General features: G+C 39.4%; 1 protein-coding gene across 1 annotated transcript; it reads right to left on the bottom strand.

The window, feature by feature from the left end:
* Positions 1-26,473, bottom strand: LOC137282295 (potassium voltage-gated channel protein Shaw-like). Its single transcript, XM_067814040.1, has 2 exons — positions 26,030-26,473; positions 1-1,053 (listed from the first exon to the last, which is right to left on the bottom strand). The coding sequence occupies exons 1-2, from the start codon at positions 26,471-26,473 to the stop codon at positions 103-105; spliced, it is 1,395 nt and encodes a 464-aa protein (XP_067670141.1). The 3' UTR covers positions 1-102.
* Positions 26,474-27,225: the final 752 nt, after the last annotated feature.

Here is a 27,225-nt window from a genome sequence, read left to right as displayed (position 1 = left end):
ACAAGTTAATTTTCAGACACAAGGCACATGAGTTATTATCAGTTGGTATCTTTATTTCACACTTTGTTTTATGATTATGAAATGGTGTTTACGAAAATTGTTTCACAACTTTGTGTGTTTTTCACTGATGGGCTGGACCTGATTGTGCGAAATTCCATTATGCTTTGTCTGTCCATTTATTTTGAAGTCGCTTTCATCGAAGTCCTCCAGTTCTGTGCAATCTGACGCCAGAAACCCTTTGTTGGTCTCGGCCTTCTTGTTCAGTAGTTTCAGACGCCGTATACGCTGGTCCCGAGCGGCCAGATTCACGTGATATGCCGTGAAGTTGGAGGCGATGATGGCCACTGGCATGGCCAGGAGAAGAATACCAGACAGAGAACAGAGTACTCCAACGATATAGCCCGGAGCTGAATGGGGATGGTAGTCTCCGTACCCGACTGTTGTCATGGTCACGACTGCCCACCATATCGCAATTGGAATGTTGTCAAACGTATCAACACCCATAGCAATCTCCACAAAATATATCACTGTTGCGAATATTACAACCGCTATAGTGAGTCCAACACACAGTAGTAGTAACTGTCCAAAGCTGGCCCGGAATGTAAGAAGAAGAATTTTCATCATGGCATACTGCCTGACGAAATGAAACAATCTAAGCACATTAAGCACAAAAAGAGCTTTAAGCACATGGTCCGTGAGTCGAAGGACCTCCGTGTGTCCGAGAAGGTTGCCCCCGAACTCCAGCACGAACGCCAGCCACATGATGAGGTCCAGCACCAAATCCACAATGTTCAACCAGTCCCTCACAAACGCCTTCCTTGAAGGTGACGTTAGAAAGCGTGCAATCATGTCCATACTGAAGAAGGCAAGACACACAACCTCCGTGTAGTTGATCCACAAAGCCGTTTCCGTGCCTAGAATCAGATCCAGCTTCTTGATTGTCCGGTTGCCCTTGGTCAGTTGCGGTAGCCCCAGCCGCAGTGACGGGATCGTCCCGAGCATCACAGCCACCGTGATGACCACTACCATCGTCATTTTCGTTGCGTTCCATACCTTCAGAAGAAGACAGAACATATTTACACAGTACATGGGACAGGATACATGGTATATTATACCAGCTGGCTTTGGCGTTTTCAGGTGTAAGAAAGACGGTGGCGCTCTGTGACGATGTGTGACGATGAGAATGCAAGGTGATGGATCCATGAACGTGTGCGCGTATGGACGCTAAGTGTTTGTGTGAGAACATGGAGGAATGTGTGAAGATGTGGGGGAAGGATGGTTAGTCAGATGGGATTCAGGGTCGGTTGGTTGAGGATATTTAAGTTAGTGAGATTTCATTCATGCACTGCCGGTAGTATGGAGATGTGTGAATGGCATGGGCAGCGAGATGGGATTGTGGTACGGTCAGTTGTGAAGATGTGTAGATAGAGATGGTAGTGAAATGGGATTCTAGCGTAGTTGTGTTGTGAAAATGTGTAAATATGGTACGTAATTAGATGGGCAAGATCGATAGTGAAGATGTGTAAATACGATTAAAAGTTTGCTGGATTCTGTAGCGGCTGGTGGTGCCTAGGCGTGTGAGTGGGGCGGAAGCCAGGTTGGGATTGTAACAAGGTCGGGAGTGTGTAGATATGCGAATAAGAGCGAATGTTGTGCGATGATGGGATAGGAACAAACCATGGTAGGGAGGGCTTGATGTGTGATGGCGTACAACATGGTGACAGACAGAGGCGGATGAGGATTTGCTGATTGGGTCGTATAAAGCTGGTGACAACTGCATGAGGATGATATGTGTGGGGTGCGGAGTGGGCGGGAAGAGTGTGTGATTGACAGCGAGTGTGTGATAGAGAAGAGGGTGTATGACAATGTGTGGGCAGAAGTCAGACTCGCCAATGTATGATAGTGTGGAGGCTGGGTCATAGGCCTCGCGAATGCAGCTTCGCTTATGCTATGATGGCCACCGGGTAGTGAGTGAGTGAGAGAGTTTAGTTTTACACCGCACTCAGCAATATTCCAGCTATATGGCGGCGGTCTGTAAATAATCACTGAACCAGAGATTCCAGTGACCAACAACATGAGCATCGATCCGCGCAATTGGGAACCGATGACATGTGTCAACCAAGTCAGCGAGTCTGACCACCCGATCCCGTTAGTCGCCTCTTACGACAAGCGTAGTCGCCTTTTATGGCAAGCATGGGTTGCTGAAGGCCCGTTCTAGCCCGGGACCTTCACGGGTCCGGGTAGTGTGTATGATGATGTGTATGCATGTACGTGTGGGTTTATGGCGTCGTTTCTGGACTTTGTGTGTGATATTGGCAGTATTGGGTCGTGTGTGTGATATTGGCAGTACTGGGTCGTGTGTGTGAATGTGACAAATACTGGGTCGTGTGTGTAAAAGTGACAATACTGTGTCGTGTGCGTGCGTGCGAGCGAGCGTGCGTGTGTGAGAGAGAAAGTGACACTATTGGGTCGTGTCTGTGCTAGTGACAATACTGGGTCGTGTCTGTGAAAGTGACAATGCTGTGTCGTGTGCGTGCGTGCGTACGTGCGAGCGAGCGTGCGTGTGTGAGAGAGAAAGTGACAATATTGGATCGTGTCTGTGAAAGTGACAATGCTGTGTCGTGTCTGTGACAGTCACAATACTGAAGAACGTGCGTGCAAGGCCACATCACATGACACTGATACTAGATATTCATAACGGATACAACTGTAATTCTACATACGAAACAATGATCATAAGTTTAGAAATATGATTGTACTATAACATGCAGGGAGAGTTCCACCGACAAAACCGGGACGTAAAGTGATTTTAAGTTTGTTGAGAGGGTGATTTATGTATACTGGGAGTAGGAGAAAAATAAATGTATCTTTTGTAGTACAATTCACAATAAAATGAAAGGCACAATTAACTTTTCCGGTACTACATTACTATTGCTCTCCGCGGAATTGAATTTCAGTATACTTTACGTGAAAGAGATTCCATTCAATGTCTGAGATCGCATTATCTCCGCACCATTCATGACTATGGCAGTTGACTTTGATGAAACGTGATGAACAGGATTAAACACACGTCATACCCGTAGCTATTTTTCAGATTTTTCGCCGCTATCATCAGATAAAGATAATTATTTCATTGTCAAGCCTCGTGATCATATTGGTGGGTGTTAGTTTACTAAGCGACAAAGAAGCCCGGTGATTGTCCAAAGGACTAGATGGAGCGCCATCTACATCGTAGTCGACACCGCCGACATGTCATCATCATGGATGTAAAACGTGAAGATCAGTTGTAACCCTGATCTTCACGAGTCTATTTGAATAACAGGAAACATCTCCTAATTCAAAGCCCGAAACCTGTCAGTCCTTACTGCGTATCATATGAGGTACTCCATCTTTTCCCCAGCAGTAATGCAGTGCATGTCTTGATTGCCAACGCAAAGTACAATGATAAAGTCTCCAGAAAGTACAGCAATGGAATCTCAATAAAGTGCAGCAACAATACCATCTTGAAACACACTCTGTCACCTGGGCGCAGGTGTTATGCAATTACCCAAGGCAATAGGCTGTTACATAAATGCAAGACTATACGCATACTATCTCTTTGTCATCATTACCTGTAAAACTAGCCTTTTAGGCTACTTATTGTTAGGTAAGAAAGACAAGATTGGGTAGATTTGCGTTATTAGCATGATATATTTAGAGCCCAGGGATTCATATTTATTAAAATATAGCCAGAGACATAATTTTCTGGCATTTCCTGGAGAAATGGCATGGTTCATGCTGTCTGAGTATTAGATGTGGCAGTTGAGGGGGAAACAACTAAAGTACTGTCGGAAACAGGAAAACACTAGGGGGTTTTCACATTTTTCTCTACAATTTATGTAGCTGATGTGGGAAACTATGAAATATCTGTTAAACTAAGTACGGCCTAACTACAATTCCAATGGTAAGGAGATAGGCAACGTAATAAAAGGGTTTTACTGAGGAGAGATTAGTGCAGAATGAGCAATGCAGACTTTTTTCAAAGTCAAAAGCAATTTATGTGGAACAGCTAGACCATGGCTTTATGCAAATTAGTGTGGGATGATATATTGCATTTCAAAGGAAACTTTTTAAATATCAGTTTTGAAAATTAGACTTAGTTTCGTCATAAACGACATATGAGAAATAGCTTTCATCCTGAAACTGTCATGGATGTAGCTATCATGGAGTCTCACTATCACTATTAAAAGAAACAGGTGGGAAGGGCCATCTCAAAAGCAACACCAGGACGGGTGCAGCAGACGATGGTTGGGGTCGTGCTCGAGGATAGAGATATCAGCTAATACTATATTCCCTTAGGGGAATTAAACTGTGGACGTACATGGCATGCCATAACAAGTTACAAAATATATCCATTATGCTACCTATATATTTTGAAACATTTATTACGATGCCTTTATATGGGTATCAGATCAGGTATCATACTCTTTTACAAATCTCAACATACTGTTTGTGAAAGAAGGACACGTAAGATGTTAATCAATAGATGATACGTATTCGGCACACATGAAAAAGCAAAAGAAAAAACAATAGAAAAAAGGACATGTTTGAGACGGCCCTTTGTGCCAGTAGGCAGCGCATGCATTTCATGCGAGGTGAGTCGACTTCCCGTCGTCATATCTCAGGCCTACCATATAAACAGTGAACAAATCATCAAAACTGAACTCATATAAATCAACTTAAATATACAGAACAAAAATCACCAGAATCTGCCACAATGTGCTGTAAAACCGAAACAAACTCCTGTCACGGATAACTAATAGTTTGAAATGGAAAGGAAACTCAAGTATCAGCTACCCAAGAACGGTCGACGAGCGCACTAAACGGCAGTCATAACATCCAAAACCGGCAACCACAGCATCCCGAAACGCCATGAATATCATCAAAGATGGCGGTGAGGGGAGACGAACAAGCTGTAGTCAATAATGCTTTTCGTCACCATGAGTCTAATCTTGAATATTTGATATTGGGATGTAGTGCATCAACCCCCTATTGTATTAAGCTTCAAACCTATGTTCAGACTTCTCAGAGTCAGGCATGCGATTCTGCATAAGTTGGTCCCCTGTTCGACAGAATATGTCTAAGTGTATTCAGTGTAAAAAGAAGTTAAACCTCAGACAACATTGCGTTACCATCAGAGAAAGAAACATAAACTTGCAAATAATTTCAACTGTGAAGTGTGTATCTACAATGTTATCATCTCCATGCTGTTCAAAATTGTCCATATATCCAAATATTTTTACATCATTTAACAAAAAATACAATAAAATAACGCCTAATTGTGGTACAAACATTCGTCCGTCTTAATTCTTGTAAGTCTCAATATGTTGCTTCCTGTGGATTTGAAACAGAAGTCCTTGCCCTAATCAGTGGGAGTTTACATTCGAAAGTCAAAATAACACTTAGATATACAATTCACAGATAGTGATCAACGTTTTAAATCACCAAAGTATATTAACGTTGAATGTGACTTATGAATACTTTGTGAGAAAAACAAGAAGGAAACAATAGCACGACACATTGTCGACAACAAAGTACAAAACTGTTTCGGCCGAACGGTTGAACAAATTGTGCTGAATCGCAAGTCTGACACTGGGAAGTATGAAGCATAATGCAATAGGGGGTTGACGCGCTACATCCCGATATCAAATCAAGACTAGACTCATTGTGACATGGTGACGAAAGCATTATTGACTACAGCCTGTTCGTCTCCCCTCGCCGCTATCTTTGATGATGTTCATGCCGTTTCGGGATGCTATGGTTGCCGGTTTTTGATGCTGTTACTGTCGTCTAGTGCGCTCGTCGACCGTTCTTTGGCCCTGTTGTAACTGATACTTGAGTTTCGTTTCCATTTCAAACGACTCGTTGTGATAATACAGATGTCATATTTGTCACCATCACAGACACATTTCTCATTTGTTTTGTTTTTAGCCAGTGAAAAGTGAACATGTGCATTCTGTCCCTGACAGTTTGCGTTAAATCGTTTATTGGTGCACAATTAGCGGTAAGCGTAAGTCAAGGCACGATGTGGTCAAATGACACTATACATCGTACACGTAACATGGTCCTTGCTGCAATTCACAATCTCATACAGGTATTCGAGCACATCTAGATCTGATCAACAAGTTGCATGGAGAACCAGAGATCGGTATCGAGATAATGGCATATGACATGCTGTCTCAATATATAAGAGCATGTGATCACTCCCTAGCATCAGTACCCGGGTCTCCGGTATGTTAGAGCATGTGATCACTCCCTAGCATCAGTACCCGGGTCTCCGGTATGTTAGAGCATGTGATCACTCCGTAGCATCAGTACCCGGGTCTCCGGTATGTTAGAGCATGTGATCTCTCCCTAGCATCAGTACCCGGGTCTCCGGTATGTTAGAGCATGTGATCACTCCCTAGCATCAGTACCCGGGTCTCCGGTATGTTAGAGCATGTGATCACTCCCTAGCATCAGTACCCGGGTCTCCGGTATGTTAGAGCATGTGATCTCTCCCTAGCATCAGTACCCGGGTCTCCGGTATGTTAGAGCATGTGATCACTCCTTAGCATCAGTACCCGGGTCTCCGGTATGTTAGAGCATGTGATCACTCCTTAGCATCAGTACCCGGGTCTCCAGTATGTTAGAGCATGTGATCACTCCCTACCATCAGTACCCGGGGCTCCAGTATGTTAGAGCATGTGATCACTCCTTGGCGTGTCACAGGAGTTTGTATCGTGAAATACCGTCACATGACATTATATACTGACACAGAAATCAGTCCAACATGAACAAAGGCGAACCCCGTCATCTGAATCCCTACTCATTTGATACGTAATCGATAATCGATATTGATCGGTATAGTGTCGCTACAACCTAGTTCTGACAGTTTATTTATGAGCAGACCTCCTTCTAGTTCTCTCCACCAGTACTCGACGCTCACAATAGAATCAATTTTCTCAAACACACAGTATCAGCTCTCCATGCATTTTATTGCAGTGCTTAAATTTGTTTATACAATTGCAGCTTTCTTTTTATAGACGTTTTCAATAAGCGTCCAAATTACGCCCAGGATGGTTGTTTTGCATGGAGTGCAGACAGATCGTGATGTCATCGTGCTGTGACAACGACTGGTATTTAGTATTACAACCCAAACGCAAATCAACAAATATACGGATAAATGTGGAAACTTTCAAAACGTCAACTGACAGTCCTTCAGTGAGCTGCCATTACACAAGCATGGCTTTGCCTTCATGGGTCAATAAGCATTAAGTGCATGTTTGCCAGCAAAACACCAAGTTTGTAAGATATTTTCTGAACTGTGAACAGTTTATCTACGCTTAGGTGATAAAGGCATTCGCAAAGTTTTATATGGAACAATTCCTTGATAAAAATATTTCTGACGTGTTTACCCGGCACGTAAACAGGGCAAAGTAGCAGGCTAATTAATGGCCGAGGAAAAGTGAAAGTCTTTTAGACTATCCTCAACCCACGCTCTGTTTGTTTTTTTTGGTTTTTTTGACGTGCTGAATGTGCGATAGCAACGACGTGAAAGTCACTTACACTTATTGCTCGTTTAATGGTTCAAAGTTTACATTGTTGCCATGGTAACTCAAACTAGCTCTGGTATTTTGCTGAAACAGGCAGTGATGAGTACTAATAAGAACTGCGTGGGTATCTCTGGTAAACATCGAATGAATAATTGATACACAGTCAATATGATTTTGACAAGGAATGACCAAATTCCAGCAAATCACCGGTGTGGTGAGTTAAAATTACCTTAGTTTGTCCACGCAGGATAAACATAGTGACGGCACTGCTGAATTTCTTTCACAGTGAATCACCCCATGTTTTAGGTGAGGTGACCAGGGCGTTTAATGGTAGACTTAGGGCTCTGTGTGTCAGTTTTACAGTATGGGTGTGTGTGTGTGTGTGCAAATACATAGAGGTTTTGTCGCTTTTGGCAACTGAACTTAAGGCTTCATAATACCATGGCTGCCAAAGATGCGCAGTCACGATCCTCTCAACTGTTGCATTACCTTGTGACACATGGCTCCGTCCCAGTTAGGAAGCGATAGCAGCCCAAGGATAGTCGTACCTAACATGTTAGAGAATTTCGGTAGTTATTCTCTTTTGATGGGTGTGTGAAACGGGACTTAAAACACATGTTCAGTATTGGTTGTATGTATTTGACGGATGTATGAGATATTTCATATGCCTCTTTCAGGTTAACGCTGCAACGCTTTATTTGGGCCGCGTTGTATTATCAACAAGGTACGTTGGTTCGTCGGTTGTTATTTAACACCGCACTCAGCAATATTCCAGCTAAAAGGCGCTGGGCCAGACAGTCCAGTGAAAAATAGCATGAGCATCTATCTTCGCAACTGGGATACGATGACATGTGTCAACCAAGCTCCCGTTAGTCATCTCTTACGACAAGCATGGGTTACTGAAAAGTAGTTTAACTCTGATAATCTTTTGGATAGCAAGATAATGTTTGGATAGCAACAAATACATCTTGATTCAAATAATGAAACTTTTCAGTCACAATAATTTCATAATTGGGAGACGATGACACGTGTCAACCAAGCATATATATACGCGCAAACGAAATATATATAACTGACGCGCAAACGAAAGTACACAGGTTGTGTTTCTTCCAATGAAATAAAAATAACAAAACCTTTAAATGAAGAGGAAATGTATATATGTAAGGTTACTGGTCTCATGTGAGATTTTATTTGTTTCTCACCTCACATGTAAAACACAGGCCACACATAAGCTAGCTATAATACACAATAAAGGTCAGTCACCCGTGTAGGCTTATGAGAGACTAACTTTAAGAACAAACTTAGACACCATGAGTGAGTGAATGAGTTAAGATTTAAAGTCACAATGGCATTATTTCAGCATATCGTGGTTAAAACTAGTTTTTAACTTCCTAAGCCCAGCCATGATGCATTTGGCATTACACTTGACTACTGCATTGTGCCTTTTTAAATAAGAGGAAAACATTGCTAATTTAACTTAATAGCATAGCAACTTAACTCATTCGTTTATATTTCACCTTCAGGCCAGACCTATTTTCTAACGGATTTAAAACCTAAAGACAAGGGGAATAAAAAAAATTAAAAGATCAGCAGTCAAAGTAGTATTCCTTTTAAATACTAAACGTATTCTATTTTTGGCAATTTATGAAGTGTATGTAAACATTTGTTTTTGGTAAGTTTACATTTTGGGCCAGTAAAAACATTAGGATCTTATTGTTTTTTGTGGTGAAAACCAATTTTTATATTTTGTTTTTATTCTTAACAAAAGTACGACTGATAGGATCTGTAAAAGAAAAAATATTGGTCTGACTTTACTCCAGTATACCGTTACCTCTACTCTAATATACTAAGCTTGGCTTGTTGTTTTTTTTCCTCTAACATATGAATACAGGAATATTCACTAACTACAAAATACCATCTACTCTTAAGACCTTCACTTTCTGCTTATTAGATTACCTGTAAAATAACATAATATACTGGTGAATTAGATTGTATCAAGCTACTCTGCAGTTGTGATTTTAAGCATATTCTGGGAGACCTCATGGGCTGTGCATATTACATGCCACGGGATGCCTCTACTCGGGTAATTAATCCTTATTTGATCCCCGCAGTTCATTTGTGATGCATTTAGTTCAAATGAGATGTAGTAATGGGAGTAAACAGGAACCGTCTAGGATCTAGATCACTGTTGGCTTTTAGTCAGTATAACTGATATATATCTTTCAATGTTCACTCATTGTTACTTGAGTTACCCACAAACTAATGTCAGCCGAGTACAGCTGGTATAGCGGCGTGTTGCAAATATGAATAATTTACATCGAAATGAGAAGGCTATTTATAACTTGTTATTCTAATATGATTTAGAACTAAGCTTAGATAAATCTGTTCAGGGTATTGATCACAACAGACAGGAGATATAATAGAATAGCCAGGGAAGACCTAAATAGGGAACATGAAGAGTCTCAAATGTTATCTTTGGTATAACACTAACGTACTTAGTTCCAGTACAGATAGATGTGAGTTTTCACTGATTGTCTCGTTTTGAACACATCCAATAATCGCAACTCATAGAAACCTTTAAGCACTGTGTTTCTAGTTGTTTGTATCAACATGTAAACACAAGCATAAAATATTGAGACCAGACTGATTAGGTTGCCAACTCTGGTGAATGCATCGTCTTTAGCTCATAATGAATCCTGTCTAGATGTTTTCCGTGTTAACTGACATCTGAGATGAAGACGTTTCACACTCATTGACAAAGTATTAGAGAGCAAATGTGTGTGCTAATACAGGATGCGCGAAAACCTCATACATCACACAAGGTATCTCTATCGATTGGCTTATGGATTTTGTTCAGATATCGACGGGCAACAACGGCCAGTCTTGTCATGCTTGACATGAATAGACGTTCAGTCTGATCAGTTCGGACATTAAAAACTGCATGCTGCATTCTTGAGTGAGTGAGGTTTTTCATGCCGCACTAATATATATATATATATATATATATATATATATATATATATATATATATATATATATATATATATATATATATATATATATATATATATATATATATATATATATATATATATATATATATATATTACACCTATATGGCGGCGGTCTATAAATAATCGACTCGGGACAGGATAACTAGTTTTCAATAGCATGAGCATCGATCAACTCAGTTGGTATACAATGGTATGTCAACCAAGTCAGCGAGCCTGACCACCCAATCCCGTTAGTCACCTCTTACGACATGCATGGGTTACTGACCTCTAATCCAGATCTTCACGTGTGGCTGCATTCGGGAACTTGGCTTAGTACGTGTCTTCGGGTAGTGTGGATAGACGACTAACCAACGACCAGATCAGACCCTGTGACAGGACTGGCTACAGCTGCACCAAAACCAGCCCCTCAACCCCTTGCCAGCATCGTCAACACATCAATATCATGATTACCAACGCCGTATACTTGCCCTCAACATCACAACATTAGTCTCCCTCTAAAATCGACATCACCACCAAGGTCCGTAATGCATCACGAACACTGCACCCTGTGTCAACATCGTTATCACTCTACTCGTCTACTCTACCACATTAAAATCACAAATTTCATCCTTTCCATCAACATCACATCTTTACAATATCCACCAAAATGCCTCATCAGCCTCATCAACACCGTCCTCACCGTGAACATCACTCACATCGTCCTCATCAACATCACCAACAACGTCAACATCACCCACACTCTCACAATATACACATAAACGCTACCTTCACCACCAGCAGCATCAACACCGTCCTCACTGTCAACATCACCAACACCGTCCTCACCGTCAACATTACCAACACCGTCCTCACCGTCAACATCACCAACACCGTCCTCACCGTCAATCAACACCATCAACATCATGAACACCATGTGTGTATACGTCATAAAAGCTATCAGCATCATCAGCATCACTCACACGGTAATCACCGACATGAGCAACGCTGTCCCCTCCATCAGTATCACCAATATTACCTTCCCATAAACATCACCAACACCAACACCAACACCAACACCAACACCAACACCAACACCAACACCAACACCAACACCAACACCAACACCAACACCAACACCACCCTCAACATCATCCAAACTATTTTCTCTGTCCAACATCACCGCTATCCTACGGAAGCGTATTAGGGTCACGGTGAAAAAAAATGTAGTAGGACTTACTACTTAATTAGTATCTCCTACGTAGGACTTAGTATCTCCTATTATCTCCTAGTATCTAGTATCTCCTTAGTATTTCCTACGTAGGACTTAGTATCTCCTAGTATCTCCTACGTTGGACTCACTATCGCCTACATAGGACTTATTATCCCCTACGTAGGAGGGCTACGTAGGACATATTATCATCTACGTAGGAGGGCTACGTAGCACATATTATCATCTACGTAGGAGGGCTACGTAGGACATATTATCATCTACGTAGGAGGGCTACGTAGGACATATTATCATCTACGTAGGAGGGCTACGTAGGACATATTATCATCTACGTAGGAGGGCTACGTAGGACATATTATCATCTACGTAGGAGGGCTACGTAGGACATATTATCATCTACGTAGGAGGGCTACGTAGGACATATTATCATCTACGTAGGAGGGCTACGTAGGACATATTATCATCTACGTAGGAGGGCTACATAGGACATATTATCATCTACGTAGGAGGGCTACGTAGGACATATTATCATCTACGTAGGAGGGCTACGTAGGACATATTATCATCTACGTAGGAGGGCTACGTAGGACATATTATCATCTACGTAGGAGGGCTACGTAGGACATATTATCATCTACGTCGGACTTAGTATTTTCTGTACTAGATGCTCGATATATGTTAATATACATTAATCTGAAATGGTCAACTTAGTTCCCCCAGACACGGAAACCATTTCCTTTTTGACTGTTTCAGTCACCGTTTTAGAGTTTACGGCCATGTGTTTCATTTACGTTTAGAGTCTACAGTTATGTGTTATATTTACCATTAGAGTCTACAGTTATGTGTTATATTTACCATTAGAGTCTACAGATATTTGTTATATTTACCATTAGAGTCTACAGATATGTGTTATATTTACCATTAGAGTCTACAGTTATGTGTTATATTTACCATTAGAATCTACTATCATGTGTTTCATGTACTCTAAGAGTGTACTGTTTCCTTCAGCTTTAGATTCGTTTGTTCAACTATGCTACCTATCAAAAGTTGACACTCACTAGAGTAAATGTAGTGAGTCTAGACTTTTGATGGGTAGTATACTTGTTGCATATTACTTTCGTGTTTTGGACCGACTGTTGTACTATACTGCCTCGCGTTCAGTTTGCCATATTGTTACGCGTTGCTGTTAGTTCAGTGTTACATGTTGCACTTCGTTATATTTTTCCTTTATGCCCTGGATATTTGAGAGGTCGTTGCACATTAGTCATGATCTGCGTGCACAGACGTGTCTATCGGCGGCAGTCTATGCGTACTTATAGCCTTACATTTATACAAACAACTATAATGGCAATCCTTTGCCTTTTATAATTCCGTATTGCTTTACGCCGCATTCAACATTTTTCCACCAGAGTCAAGTCAACTTGTAAACAAGTACAAAAATTACAAACCGCAAACCTCCTCTGTCTGTGTGAGTGCGTGCGTGCGTGAGTACGTGTGTGTATCTGTGTGTGAGAGAGAGAGAGAGAGAGAGTGAGAATGCCCATAACTCCAATTAGATCAAGGTCCACGTCACCCAAACGTAACACACACACACATGCACACAGATACACACACACAAGAACACTGTGTAGTAACACTGCGTTAATGTCATAAATATGCATTGACGTGCATTTCTACTATCTAACGTCCTGCATAACGAACCATTTCTCAATTTAATAGCCACACTTCATAATCCGAACCTTTAGAAGGATATATTAAGTACTACGTGGCAGATAGTATGTCCTAAATAGGAGATATTTAGTCTTACGTAGGAGATACTAAGTCCTACGTAGGAGGTATTAAGTCCGTTCGCCGAGTTTGTCTTGTAGGTATACACCATCAACTGTATCACGTTGTCTCCATTTTATTGCACTCAGACTCAGTTATTACATTCTATAGGTAAACGATGATAGACAATTCTAAACAAGAGCCATGGAGAAAAGGATACATGTCAAATAATTTTCAAAAACAAGTTCAGAGTTGAAAATGCCATAAGTACGCATTCTCTGAAAGCCAGTAAAAGCTTGGTTTAGTAAAACGACTCCCAAATATTTATCCGTTTGTTATTGCTATCGTTCATATGAGCTTCATTATATAACATTTGGTGTAGAATACTTCAGATAGAGAAATGTACCATATAACGTGTATAGTGACGTGACCATGCAGGTAACAGAGGTACTGTAAGTCCCCATGGCCTCTAGTATGGTGATCTGCCTTCAGTTGTTGGTGATCTATAGCCTGTTTTTATATCGTAGTGTCTTAATGGTGATATTAGTTTTAACTTTTCACGCTAGTTTTATTTCAACACGTCACAATTTAATTCTGGACTCACAATAGTCCAGAAACTCTCAGCACTGTGGCCACTCTCTCACAAGGGATTTCGCAAAATTAAACAGGCAGCTGTTATGTATGTGTGCTAAGGATGAAAAAATGAAAAAATTTTTTTTCGAAAACTCAAAATTTAAACTCGCTCGCCCATGGGCACGCCCATGGGCGAACAGTGGCCAATGGGTAGGCCCATGGGCAGGCCCATGGGCAGGCCCATGGGCGAAAGTGTTTCATTTCATCCAGAATGAATGTTTTGGAGGTTGTAAATGAATGAAAAAATGTTAATAAGTATCATGACACAAATTTCAGCTTGTTGTGACTTGACTCTGCTAACTGACAGCGATTTTGAAAAATCTCGCCCATGGGTGAAAAACATGTTGGCCCATGGACGAGAATAATTAATTTCATTGAATCTACATGTTTATTTTCCAGGCTGTGCAGTTTTTCAATAAATGAACGTGTATTTATTATTGTCTTGACACGAGATTAAGCTTATTTTGACTTAATTCGGCTAATTAAGAGTGATTTTTCAAAAAGACTCGCCCATGGGCGAAAACCATTTGGCCCATGGGTGAGAATATTTAATTTTACTCAAAATACACCTTTTCCCATGTTTTGGAGGTTGTGAATGGATGAAAGTATGTTCATAAGTATCATGTCACAAAATTCAACTCATTTTGAATTAATTCCGTTAATTTAGAGCTATTTAACAAAATCTCAGCCATGGGTGAAAAACATTTTGGCCCATGGGCGAGAATATTTCCTTTTACCCCAAACACATCTTTTCCAATATTTGGAGGATGTAAATGAATAAAAGTACATTTATGAGTATCATGACAGAAATTTCAACTCACTTTGACTTAATTCCTCTAAATGAGAGCAATTTTGAAAACTCTCGCCCATGGGAGAAAGACATTTTGGCCCATGGGCGAGAATATTTGCCTTCACTCAAAATACATCTTTCCTAATGTTTTGGAGGATGTAAATGTATGAAAGTGCCGTTGTGAGTATCATGACACAAAATTCAACTGATTTTGACTTAATTTTGCGACTTTAGGAAGATTTTTTTAAAATATGCCAGAATAATCACTTTTACTCAAAATACATCTTTTCCCGTGTTTTGGATTTTGTAAATGAATGAGGATATATTTGTAAGTATCATGGCACAAAATTCAACTCATTTTGACTTAATTCTGCTAATTTGTAACAAGTATAGGATCTGGATTTCCACTTAAATTTTCATAGTTTTTTTTTTATTGTCTTGGGGGTTGTAAATTTATGAATGAAAGTGTGTTTATAAGTATCACGACAAAAAAAATGAAATCATTCCGGTCTTAATTCGACTAATCTCTCTCGTGGACGAAAATATTTTCGTTTGCTCGTTTTCTTTATTTTGCAAACATATGGTTTAAAAATAGATGAAATTCTAATGAAAATTCAGTTTAATTTCGTGAGTTTAGTTTTATGTCGCACTCAGCAATATCCCAGCAATATGGCGGCGGCAATCCAGTGATCAACAGTGTGAGCATCTACCTGCACAATTGGGAACTGATGACATGTGTCAGCAAAAGTCAGCGAGCCTGACCACCCGATCCCGTTAGTCACCTCTTACGACAGGCATAGTCGCCTTTTATGGCAAGCATGGGTTGTTGAGGCCCTCTTCTACTCCAGATCTTCACGGGTCCCGAACACAGAGCTTTACTTCCAGCAACATATACAATACACTTAGAATACTAAGCCTTGAGATTCTTTTGAATTTAGGTATTCTATAAATATACCAAAATTCAACCTATATCTATGAAGCTGAAGTTATTTGTGAAAGCCCTAATCAAGAGTGACCAAACTCCAGTGACTATGCTGGGACACATTAATAAACGGTGTTGTGAGATCTTTAAACTGTATTGAAATATGTCTTGTCAATTCCACTGACATTCGCCAAATGTATCTACCTAGTAGTTTTAAGTGTACCTACCTTGGTAGGTCACTCGCTTGTTTTCTTTACCATTTGTACTAATTAGTATGCGCCTCCTCATGCTCCAATGCACACAGTGACCTGATTCGTCTCCATCGCAACTTAGGCTGCGTTTAACAGTACTTCAGCCAGTTTACTGTATCAGTCGAAATCTTACAATGAATGAATGAATGAATGAATGAATGAAGAGCAAGAAGTATATGTGAATGAATGAGAAAGATATAATAAAAGAAAGAAGTACATATGTGAATGAATGAAAGAATAAATGATACATCACGGCCATCCCTTCCAAAACATGCTAAAGAACGCAAAACTATCGTTAGATCACATGTGTTAACATCAGCTTGTTATTGTCTCCCTGGTCAGGCGTAACAATTGTCAGACAGGTTAAAACAACAAACTATCTGGTTGACTGCACAGCTACCTGTTGACGTAGTATACCCACAACACCTACTTTTCCTGCGTAACCTTCATCTACATCACCACCCTTAATATATTGAGCAGAGAGCACAGAAGGCCCTATAGCTGTAACCAATGAACCGTGGCGTCTCTCTGCTCCCAAGTTCCCAAGTGGGGGTGTCCTTTTCTACCTATTCCATTGATCTTTAAAACATCTAACACGCTCAACGCATGCATTTTTTTACTCAAATGTGATGTTATACATATCATAAGAGTATTTTTTATGTGTTAGTCAGTTGATAAATTATTATTTCATGATACATATATGTACAATATTTTGCTTCGATTCTGTAACTACCCACATTATGACATTGAGACCATTCTGATTTATCTAGTAAAATACGATTGTATAGTTTTGAGTTTGAATCTTGGCATATTTTACCGGTTTGCCACTTTTGCACTCTACCTATTTAAAGGGGGCGTACATATTTTGGTGGTTTTTAGTATTCCATCTATTCATTTGGATTTATTAATTTATTTGTTTTTGTTTTGTTTTTTACAGCTAGTGGGCCTGTTAGTCTGCTTTGATAACTGTAAATTTATTCTGACGTTTGACGAGCGGAACATGAAGTGTTGTTATCATGTATGTTATGTAATTATATTATTGGTATGGAGCGGCATTGATATGTATGTTTATGCTTGACAATCCAGTCCCGATTACTTGAGGAGATTAGTTTAAACTATACATTAACGTATCCATACTATTAATGTGTAATCATTATATCGGGCTATGAGGAATACGTAATGTAATCAAGATTGACTTTGCGTTTACTTTTCTATTTTTTAAATAAATTTTCACTATTTTTGCTACACAGATTTACTTTGGCTTCCGTGATTGTTGTCTCTAAGTATCGTTCCGCTAAGAAATTATGTTGTTGAGACAACTGGAACAGTTGATCTGCAGTCTTTCAAAATTCATTTTCACGAGATATATTCTCCCTTTTTACCAGTTCTCAGAATGAACATATAGCTGTTTACACAAAGGTATCTTCCCGTAAAATAAGTAGGACGAAACGTGAAGCATAGCAGCGCATTTGCCATAACTGAAGTTGTTAAAATGATCCTGAAAACTGTCATTTTCAACATTCACCTTGCAAGCAATTTTACCAAGAAACTAAATAACTCATTACTACTGGAAGGAGTGAACTGAAAGCCCATTTTAACTGAAGTCACTGATTGAACTCGCTAACATCGATTCACTTACATTCTGGTACACGTGTCTTATTTCGTTTCCTGAGGACACACATTTTACTTTTTTATAGAAAAGCCGTGTCTAATCCCATAAATCAACACCGTTGTCACTACACCAAACGATTTTGACCTCGACCCAAAACAAAGGTTTAACTTACAGGACTACCTGTAAGATATTCCTTTCTTGATAACGAGTTTAACAGCTACGCCGAAATGCTGCTTACCTTATAAGAAGTTGTATATCCATAGAACTTTCGTATTTTTTTCCAAATGATCATGACCTGAACAGATATTACTTTGTCAGAGACTTCATGAGTGATTTTCAAGTTCTAATCCACACACTGATTTCCACTTTTTCATCATTTTGACTTTTATCTCAGTTTGTTGAGTATCTCAGCATAACTCGCAAAGACAATGGAAACTGAGCGGAACGATGACGCTTTCTGTTTCTTCCGCGTTCACTTACGTAATTTCCGCAAAGCGCCTACGACAATTTGCACCGAAAAAGTCATGTCTCGTCCGCTGGTCTTGTTTATTGGAGTATAACAGCTGCCGCTTTCATGTGTATTTTACTTGTCATTTACAAAATTCATCCATGGATCACATTAGGTCATTAGGAGACACCAGCTTTGAAATGAACAGGTGTTCGTGAGTGTATATGGATGAAAAAGACTGATTGCGCAAGACGCGCAGCCAAATATCTCACATTCAAAGGAAATCTCGAATTGATTGTTCTATAAGGCGTCGAGCTGACCGGTTGGTTTTGGTGTTGTGTATAAACCTCCTTTGCAAGAACTTTGTCAAGCATACCTGCTTTGTCCTTTTGCAAGACCTGCACATATTAGTCTTTGAAAGACATTGACATTTATGTGCAGGTGCTCTGGAAAACCTTGTCCGGCACGATATTCCTTCCAATTTAGTTATTGTGTGCATGCTGCATTTCAATTTTGGAAATGTGCTTAAAACATATTTTGATTCTCAAAAAATGTGGTTCGTTTAGCAAGCAAAATATTGCTTTGATTAACACTTCACCAGTACTATACAATATTACAGAATACACAAAACCGGATACACAAAAACGACAAATTATAGCATTGTGATTAGGGGTATATGGGGTTATAGGAGTCCCTTTTTATTCACCGAGACAAGTCCTACACGCCCTGGTGGGGTGTGGATTCGGGGAGGGGATAGCGGAGGAGATGACCAAGACACACGTACTCCATACGCTATCATGGTCTTCCTTACTGCTTGAAGATCGACCTTTTCTCACTGTGGTCTATGATGACTTCGGTGAACGGAAAAGAACTTATTCACTGTGAAAACCAGAAAATAGTTGATCCGTCCACGATTTTATCATAAAACACAAAGCTTGATTTTTTAAATTTTTTAACAGGAAACTAATTAACTTGTCAAAAACCTTCTCACAAATGTTCAGTGTTTCTACAAAGAGCTAGTCAGACACAACAAACCATAATTCTATTTTTCATGTTTACTTATATGAAAGATGTATTTGATGTAATGATATGTATGCATATGTTATTATATGATAGTTCATATGGATGACGACACATGCTTCATTTATATTTTGTATTAAATGCTGTATGGGTGAGGTACTGTAAAGCTTGTTCACCAGTCCCTATCAGAGTTACAAAGCATACAAAAATACAACATGGAGATGTGTGGAGAAAATAGAGACATATGGAGAACAGCAATGTCATAACTGAACAGAAATCATTCCCTCTATTGGTGAAGGCCGTGTGGGATTAGTTAAAGAAAGAAATCTAGTCGACCATGCCTCCTAATCCTCTTACTCCTTAAACAAACGACTTGCCTGGGCTGTCTAAAATTGAATTGAAATTTTTGTAAATTCGAGGTCTCGGGTAATACGTAAGGAGGTAATCAGGTGTCAACACTATGGCGTTCGACGCTCCGGACATGAAGGAAAACCAAATACGTTATAAAGTACAGTAATGTGGTCACTATGAGCGAGGCAGACAGTCTGATGAGCACAGCTCATTACGGAAATCTCTTGTCTTTGGAGCTGCTCGTTGAGACGCTGAAGCCTTCTGTCAAGTTCTTCTTTATTCTTTATTGTGGCCACTGTCTCACAATATGCAGTTTACATTGCTCACAGACCCTCGATTCACGATGACGCCAACTTTCTCGACTACTGTTCGTGCGACGACTATCATTCAGGAATTGGTTCCGCAGCTCATTCTTTCACCGAAGTCTGTGTGTATGTGTTTTAGCTCGTTAATTAGCGTAGAGACGAGTCTTCTGCTATTCACGGGCATTCTCGGGCACAAGTTCTCCAAGGTAGTCGACGCTCCGGGTGTCATTAGAACAGTGTTGAGCACTGTCACACTCCACTGCTTTTCGACAGTCCTGTTGTGTATTTGATAAAACAATCGACAATCCGGGTGTGAACCAAAAGAGGATACCACCATTCTCATCGGTGGATGAAATGGGATGAAGAAACCCGCATACTCTTCATCACATTGCTACACCGTATTTACCATAACGAATGTTTAAATATCACTTTATGTAAAAAGAGCATCAAAACAAGCTGAAACCATGTATTATATTTAAGAATGAAGATTATTATGGATATCAACTTCTTTATGAGAGAACACAACGTTTCGGAGTTAATGCTTACTCCTTCATCAGGTGTTGTGTTCTGTCATAAAGAAGTTGATATCCATAATAATCTTCATTCTTATGTATTTTCACTTCTAAATGACATTCAAAGACTTCATGTATTATATTAACATGGTACTATCTATAGTCGATTCGAACCACTGCTTTACAGTTCACTGACTGGATGCAGGCTTTTCCCACGTGGCGGGGTAAAAATTATCTATTCTCCCTCGCAAGGCCACGTGAACCAATCAGAAATGGACATTCTTAAATGAGGTAGGAGAAATGTGCCTTGTACGTTCTTATGAACCTTGATCTTTCAGGTACATTTCATCACTTGTGTACAAATAATGGTCTAGCATAATGTTTCAAACACTTTAATACGTATTGATGCAGGGGCTCCATATATGTTCTTGTTTACGTCCCGCTCGTCAAACGTCAGAATAAATTTACAGGCATCAAAGCAGACTCACTCGCTGGGCCACTTGCAATAAAAAACCCAAACAAAGCAAAAACAGGTAAATCAGTTAATTTAAACAAATAGATGGAATACTAAAAACAACCTAAATATTAGTATGCACGCCCCATTAAAAAAGATAGAGCGCTAAAGTGGCAAGATTCAAACTCAAAACTCTTCAATCGTATTTTACTAGATAAATCAAAATGGTCTCAATGTCATAATGTGGGTAGTTACATAATCAAAGCAAAATATTTTACATGTTTATGTACGATTTATTTAGCAAAGCCAGAAAAATCCCCGACAAACACGGCCGCTTCTCCTCAATACGTGGGTTTGTGAGAGTGAGGGTACTCCCTGCAAGGCTCACTCCCATTAGTTAACAAGGCGTCCTCCCATTTTATGTATTTTTTACTCGATAGGTACGGAAAATTAATTAGGCGATGTGGGTATGTCATGACTGGTTGATTTCTCAGGATTAGGTGAACTGGGTATGGCAGAGTCGATATACTATGATCATAGGGGATTTAGCAACCATGTTGGAGTGAAGGAATGACAAAACTCTGCGATAGATTAATGAGTGTCTTTTTTAAGCATTATGAAAATGGGAATGGTAAATTAACACAAAATGCCCTAGACCTGTCCAGCGTGTCATACATATATATATATATATATCATAGAATAATAATTTATCAACTGAATAATACATAAAAATACTCTTATGATTATGTATAACATCACATTTTAATAAAAAGATGCATGCGTTGAGCGTGTTAGATGTTTTAAGATTAATGGAAGAGGTAGAGAAGGACACCCCCACTTGGGAACTTGGGAGCAGAGAGACGCCACGGTTCAGTGGTTACAGCTGTAGGGCCTTCCTTGCTCTCTGCTCAATATATTAAGGGTGGTGATGTAGATGAAGGTTACGCAGGAAAAGTAGGTGTTGTGGGTATACTACGTCAACAGGCAGCTGTGCAGTCAACCAGATAGTTTGTTGTTTTAACCTGTCTGACAATTGTTACGCCTGACCAGGGAGACAATAACAAGCTGATGTTAACACATGTGATCTAACGATAGTTTTGCGTTCTTTAGCATGTTTTGGAAGGGATGGCCGTGATGTATCATTTATTCTTTCATTCATTCACATATGTACTTCTTTCTTTTATTATATCTTTCTCATTCATTCACATATGCACTTCTTTCTTTTATCATTTCTGCCATAAAAGGCGACTATGCTTGTCGTAAGAGGTGACTAACGGGATCGGGTGGTCAGGCTCGCTGACTTGGTTGACACATGTCATCAGTTCCCAATTGTGCAGGTCGATGCTCATGCTGTTGATCACTGGATTGTCTGATCCAAACTCGATTTTCTACAAACTGCCGCCATATTGCTGGGATATTACTGAGTGCAACATAAAACTAAACTCACGAAATTAAACTGAATTGTCATTAGAATTTCATCTATTTTTAAACCATATGTTTGCAAAATAAAGAAAACGAGCAAACGAATATATTTTCGTCCACGAGAGAGATTAGTCGAATTAAGACCGGAATGATTTCATTTTTTTTTGTCGTGATACTTATAAACACACTTTCATTCATAAATTTACAACCTCCAAGACAATAAAAAAAGCTATGAAAATTTAAGTGGAAGTCCAGATTCTTGTACTTGTTACAAATTAGCAGAATTAAGACAAAATGAGTTGGATTTTGTGCCATGATACATATAAATATATCCTCATTCATTTACAAAATCCAAAACACGGGAAAAGATGTATTTTGAGTAAAAGTGATTATTCTGGCATATTTTTAAAAATCTTCCTGAATTCGCAAAATTAAGTCAAAATCAGTTGAATTTTGTGTCATGATACTCATAATGGCACTTTCATACATTTACATCCTCCAAAACATTAGGAAAGATGTATTTGGAGTGAAAAGGAAAGATTTTCGCTCATGGGCCCAATGTTTTTCGCCCATGGGCGAGATGTTTTTGAAAATCGGTCTCAATAAGCAGAATTAAGTCATAATGAGTTGGATTTTGTGCCATGATACTCATATATATATCCTCATTCATTTACACCTCCAAACCACAGGAAAAGATGTATTTTGAGTGAAGGCAAATATTCTCGCCCATGGGCCAAAATGTCTTTCTCCCATGGGCGAGAGTTTTCAAAATTGCTCTCATTTAGAGGAATTAAGTCAAAGTGAGTTGAAATTTCTGTCATGATACTCATAAATGTACTTTTATTCATTTACATCCTCCAAATATTGGAAAAGATGTGTTTGGGGTAAAAGGAAATATTCTCGCCCATGGGCCAAAATGTTTTTCACCCATGGCTGAGATTTTGTTAAATAGCTCTAAATTAACGGAATTAATTCAAAATGAGTTGAATTTTGTGACATGATACTTATGAACATACTTTCATCCATTCACAACCTCCAAAACATGGGAAAAGGTGTATTTTGAGTAAAAGTAAATATTCTCACCCATGGGCCAAATGGTTTTCGCCCATGGGCGAGTCTTTTTGAAAAATCACTCTTAATTAGCCGAATTAAGTCAAAATAAGCTTAATTTCGTGTCAAGACAATAATAAATACACGTTCATTTATTGAAAAAACTGCACAGCCTGGAAAAAAAACAACATGTAGTTTCAATGAAATTAATTATTCTCGTCCATGGGCCAATATGTTTTTCACCCATGGGCGAGATTTTTCAAAATCGCTGTCAGTTAGCAGAGTCAAGTCACAACAAGCTGAAATTTGTGTCATGATACTTATTAACATTTTTTCATTCATTTACAACCTCCAAAACATTCATTCTGGATGAAATGAAACACTTTCGCCCATGGGCCTGCCCATGGGCCTACCCATTGGCCACTGTTCGCCCATGGGCGTGCCCATGGGCGAACGAGTTTAAATTTTGAGTTTTCGAAAAAATTTTTTTTCATTTTTTCATCCTTAGCACACATACATAACAGCTGCCTGTTTAATTTTGCGAAATCGCTTGTGCGAGAGTGGCCACAGTGCTGAGAGTTTCTGGACTTTTGTGAGTCCAGAATTAAATTGTGACGTGTTTTTCTTATTGTGATATTTTAGTTGTTTTACTGTCCTTCGTCGACAGGTTTTTTACCATACAGATCAATTCCTTTTTTCAAGGATGTTCTCGTCACGATATGGTTGCAAGATTGCCGATGTGACGTTAAATATCAACTCACTCACCCACTCACGTATAGTGACGTTCGTAAATTGACGGAAAGAAATTTGCGTAACAAGAACAGGAACAGATTCGAGTATACAGTTTGTTAAACACACCGGGTGTGCCTCCATTCCATTTAATTCTATGTGCTAATATTTTTTTCAACATAATCTTAAACTTAATTTTACTAAAATTTCAAATTCAGATTCTTAACTAATTGGTCTAATGGTTAAGGCTGTGGATTTGTAATTCTAAAGTTACAGGTTCCAGCCCTACTAGCATCACCCAAAACCTTTGTAACTAATCTTACTAACATTCATAATGCAGTTAATTTAGCCTCATTTCTAGCACTTGTTCATCACATGACATCCCTTCTGGCACAAGCACAAGCACTAACAGAGCATGCACGTCAGACTGTGCTTGACCACCATGCTGGAACGTTACATCACCTCTTTGTCTGCTAATCACGGAATGTTAAGCAACAAATGTAAGTTACTTTGAACTCATGTCATTTCTACCTTTATTGCTTCATTATTATGTGTAGTAATGATGGATTATATATTATTACTGGTAAACATTTTTTGACAGGTTTAACGAACTGTTGTTCAAATGTGTATTCATCCAAATGTCTTTGTATAATTTCTTTACACTCTGTAAAGATAATGCCAAATATAAAACGCATGAGCAAAAATTATGGAATTGTTTTCTGCTTATATTGTAGTTTTTTTAAACCTCATCAGAGATGAACAGATCTCTTCAATGCTCCTCAGTGGTGAAACTGTTTTCATATAACATGATGTATTGGTCAAGTGTTCATCAGTTTGTCAACGTTTCAAGGATATCATGTTTCATGTTTCAAAGATGAATTGCAAAGAGACACGGTTATAATAAACTCTGATGTGAGTATCGGATGTTTTGTTCTTGCATTTACGCATACAGAGACATATAATCACGGGTATATAACGAAATGTGTAAGACTTCCGCCGGTACCACACCCCACCCCACCCCCCACCCCCCACCCCCCCCCCCGAGATTTTTAACGATAAGGATTGATTTCTTTCAATGGCATTTTTAGAAGTTGGATATGTCTTTCAGCATGTTCACATACAAGTAAAGAAACATGTTAAAAGTCATCCTTATCAGATGAGGAATATATACTCAGGTGATATCATTTTCAAGAGTAGAATAAAATTTAAGGGGAACATGGGTGGACGTCTTTCCACGAAATTATAAGAGCACTAGTTTTCATTTGAAACGTTCGGTTGTAAATCAAACTTATAGCTACTATAATTTCGTAAAATATCTCTGATTTTCCAGCACAGCATGCTTATCTCCAAATATTTTCCTCATAATCATAATTTCCAACATCATCCTCCCTACCAACATCAACATCGCTACCATGAACATCACCACCTCCTCTAACACAATGAATAACACCGGGCTGACAAACATGCCGAGACCTAAGGACACATTTAAACCATATTTTGTGGCAATAAAAAAGTAAGAGTTTTGCAGTCACAAACATTGTCATATGAAACAACAACGGAAACACTCAGCTAGAAGCATGAGATAATTACATAAATTAGACGCATGAGATTACATATATTATCAAGAGGAAACTGGATACCATACATAAGACTTTCGTCCGTATCCCCCTTAAATTTTGCGGTGAGGAAATATTACTGTCTTCTGGCTCTTTTGAGAAGTTGAATATGTCTTTAAGAATGTTAAGATACAGATACAGAAATCTTTCCCATACGCGCGCGCACGCACGCACATACACACGAACACACACGACCGTACACACACCTACAAGCGAAAACGTTTATTTCATGTCATAATAGACAGTTACATAGAAAGGCAGAAGACAGCGATGATACCTGGCAGAGTGTAGTTTTCATGATGCATGTAATATCATGACAATAAACAAGAAGATGATGTGAGAAGTGAGTTACCATAGCTACACGGGAATATGTGGGATATTCCAACGTGTTTGAGATCCTCTTCCTCCAGTTGTCATGTTCCTTGTCAGTAAACTCGGGGACAACACCCATAAAATTCTCAATAATGTCCACTATGGCTTTGTCTTCCTTGCCGTTCGCATACCTCTTCCAGCAACATTCAGATATTAGATCTTCTGGGATATCCCAGAACGTAAGTTCCTGTCTGACACAAGCACTACAAACATTGGAGGGGAAGTGTAGTTCGCCTCCCCGATACATGTCCAGAATAACTGTCATTACCTTGGGATTCCTGTCAAAGAAGAACTCGTCGCAGGATGAGTCATAGTTCGCAGACGTCTTTGACAGCCTCCCTAGTCTGGTATTTGGGAACTTTTTCAGAGTTTTCCAAAACGTCACAAACTTCTTTCCTGAGACGTTGAGCACAACTTTATCCATTGTGTTAAACTGATGATTAACGTACACCAGAGTGGCAGCTATTCTCAAATCCGACGTTCATAAACTTGTAGCTGAATACGACTATGGAGACTGCTGTAGTGAACCCTTCGTCATGGGTGTTTGGGCTTACCATGTGGTCTCCCCTGTCTGCCCAGCACGGTATGTGTTGTTGAAGACCGTGTATCACGCGTTGTCAGGCTCACCAGCCTCTACACTGATCTGCCGACAAGCCAATCAATTTTCACTATTGTGAGAGAAATGACAGCGCTCCTCTGTCGTTGATCAAATGGGTTTTCCAGCGAGCCAAGAAAACTGTCTTATGTGCCTGTAAACGACATGATCCTGCTCACAAAAACAATAGTCCCAATAAATTTTGTATTAGGGTATCAAATGAGATGGACATTGCATGTTTCCCGGGCACTTTTTGAATTTGACTTGTTCTAGTGAGGAAATTGTAGTCAACCATATAATCACAATGTACATGAGTCTGCAAAGTGTTGATTAAGAGACGTAATACATGATTCATGAAATCAGTGTTTAGACGTTGACATCACAACGAGTTTATCTTGGCTTAACTTAACGATGTACGTGTAACATTAGGTGCGAGTGACCGAGTTTTAATTAAGGCCGCTTCAACAATGTCAGTTAAGGCAGAAGTGTAGCACCTCAGTAATCGAGGAGACCCAACACAATGAACGTGTTGCGATCAGCCTACAGCACTACAACCACAATGCCTGCTCTAAAGATGCCAG

The sequence above is a fragment of the Haliotis asinina genome, chromosome 1, assembly GCF_037392515.1.
Source record: "Haliotis asinina isolate JCU_RB_2024 chromosome 1, JCU_Hal_asi_v2, whole genome shotgun sequence".
In the NCBI taxonomy this organism is placed as follows: Eukaryota; Metazoa; Mollusca; class Gastropoda; order Lepetellida; family Haliotidae; genus Haliotis; species Haliotis asinina.
This window is presented reverse-complemented; position numbering and strand designations above follow the sequence as displayed.

Excerpts from the sequence above, each read along its gene's own strand:
- LOC137282295 (XM_067814040.1), bottom strand. The coding sequence starts at position 26,473 with ATGGATAAAGTTGTGCTCAACGTCTCAGGAAAGAAGTTTGTGACGTTT. Across the intron at positions 1,054-26,029 it reads CATATTCCCGTGTAGCTATG|GTATGGAACGCAACGAAAAT; the intron begins GTAACTCACTTC and ends CTTCTTCTGAAG.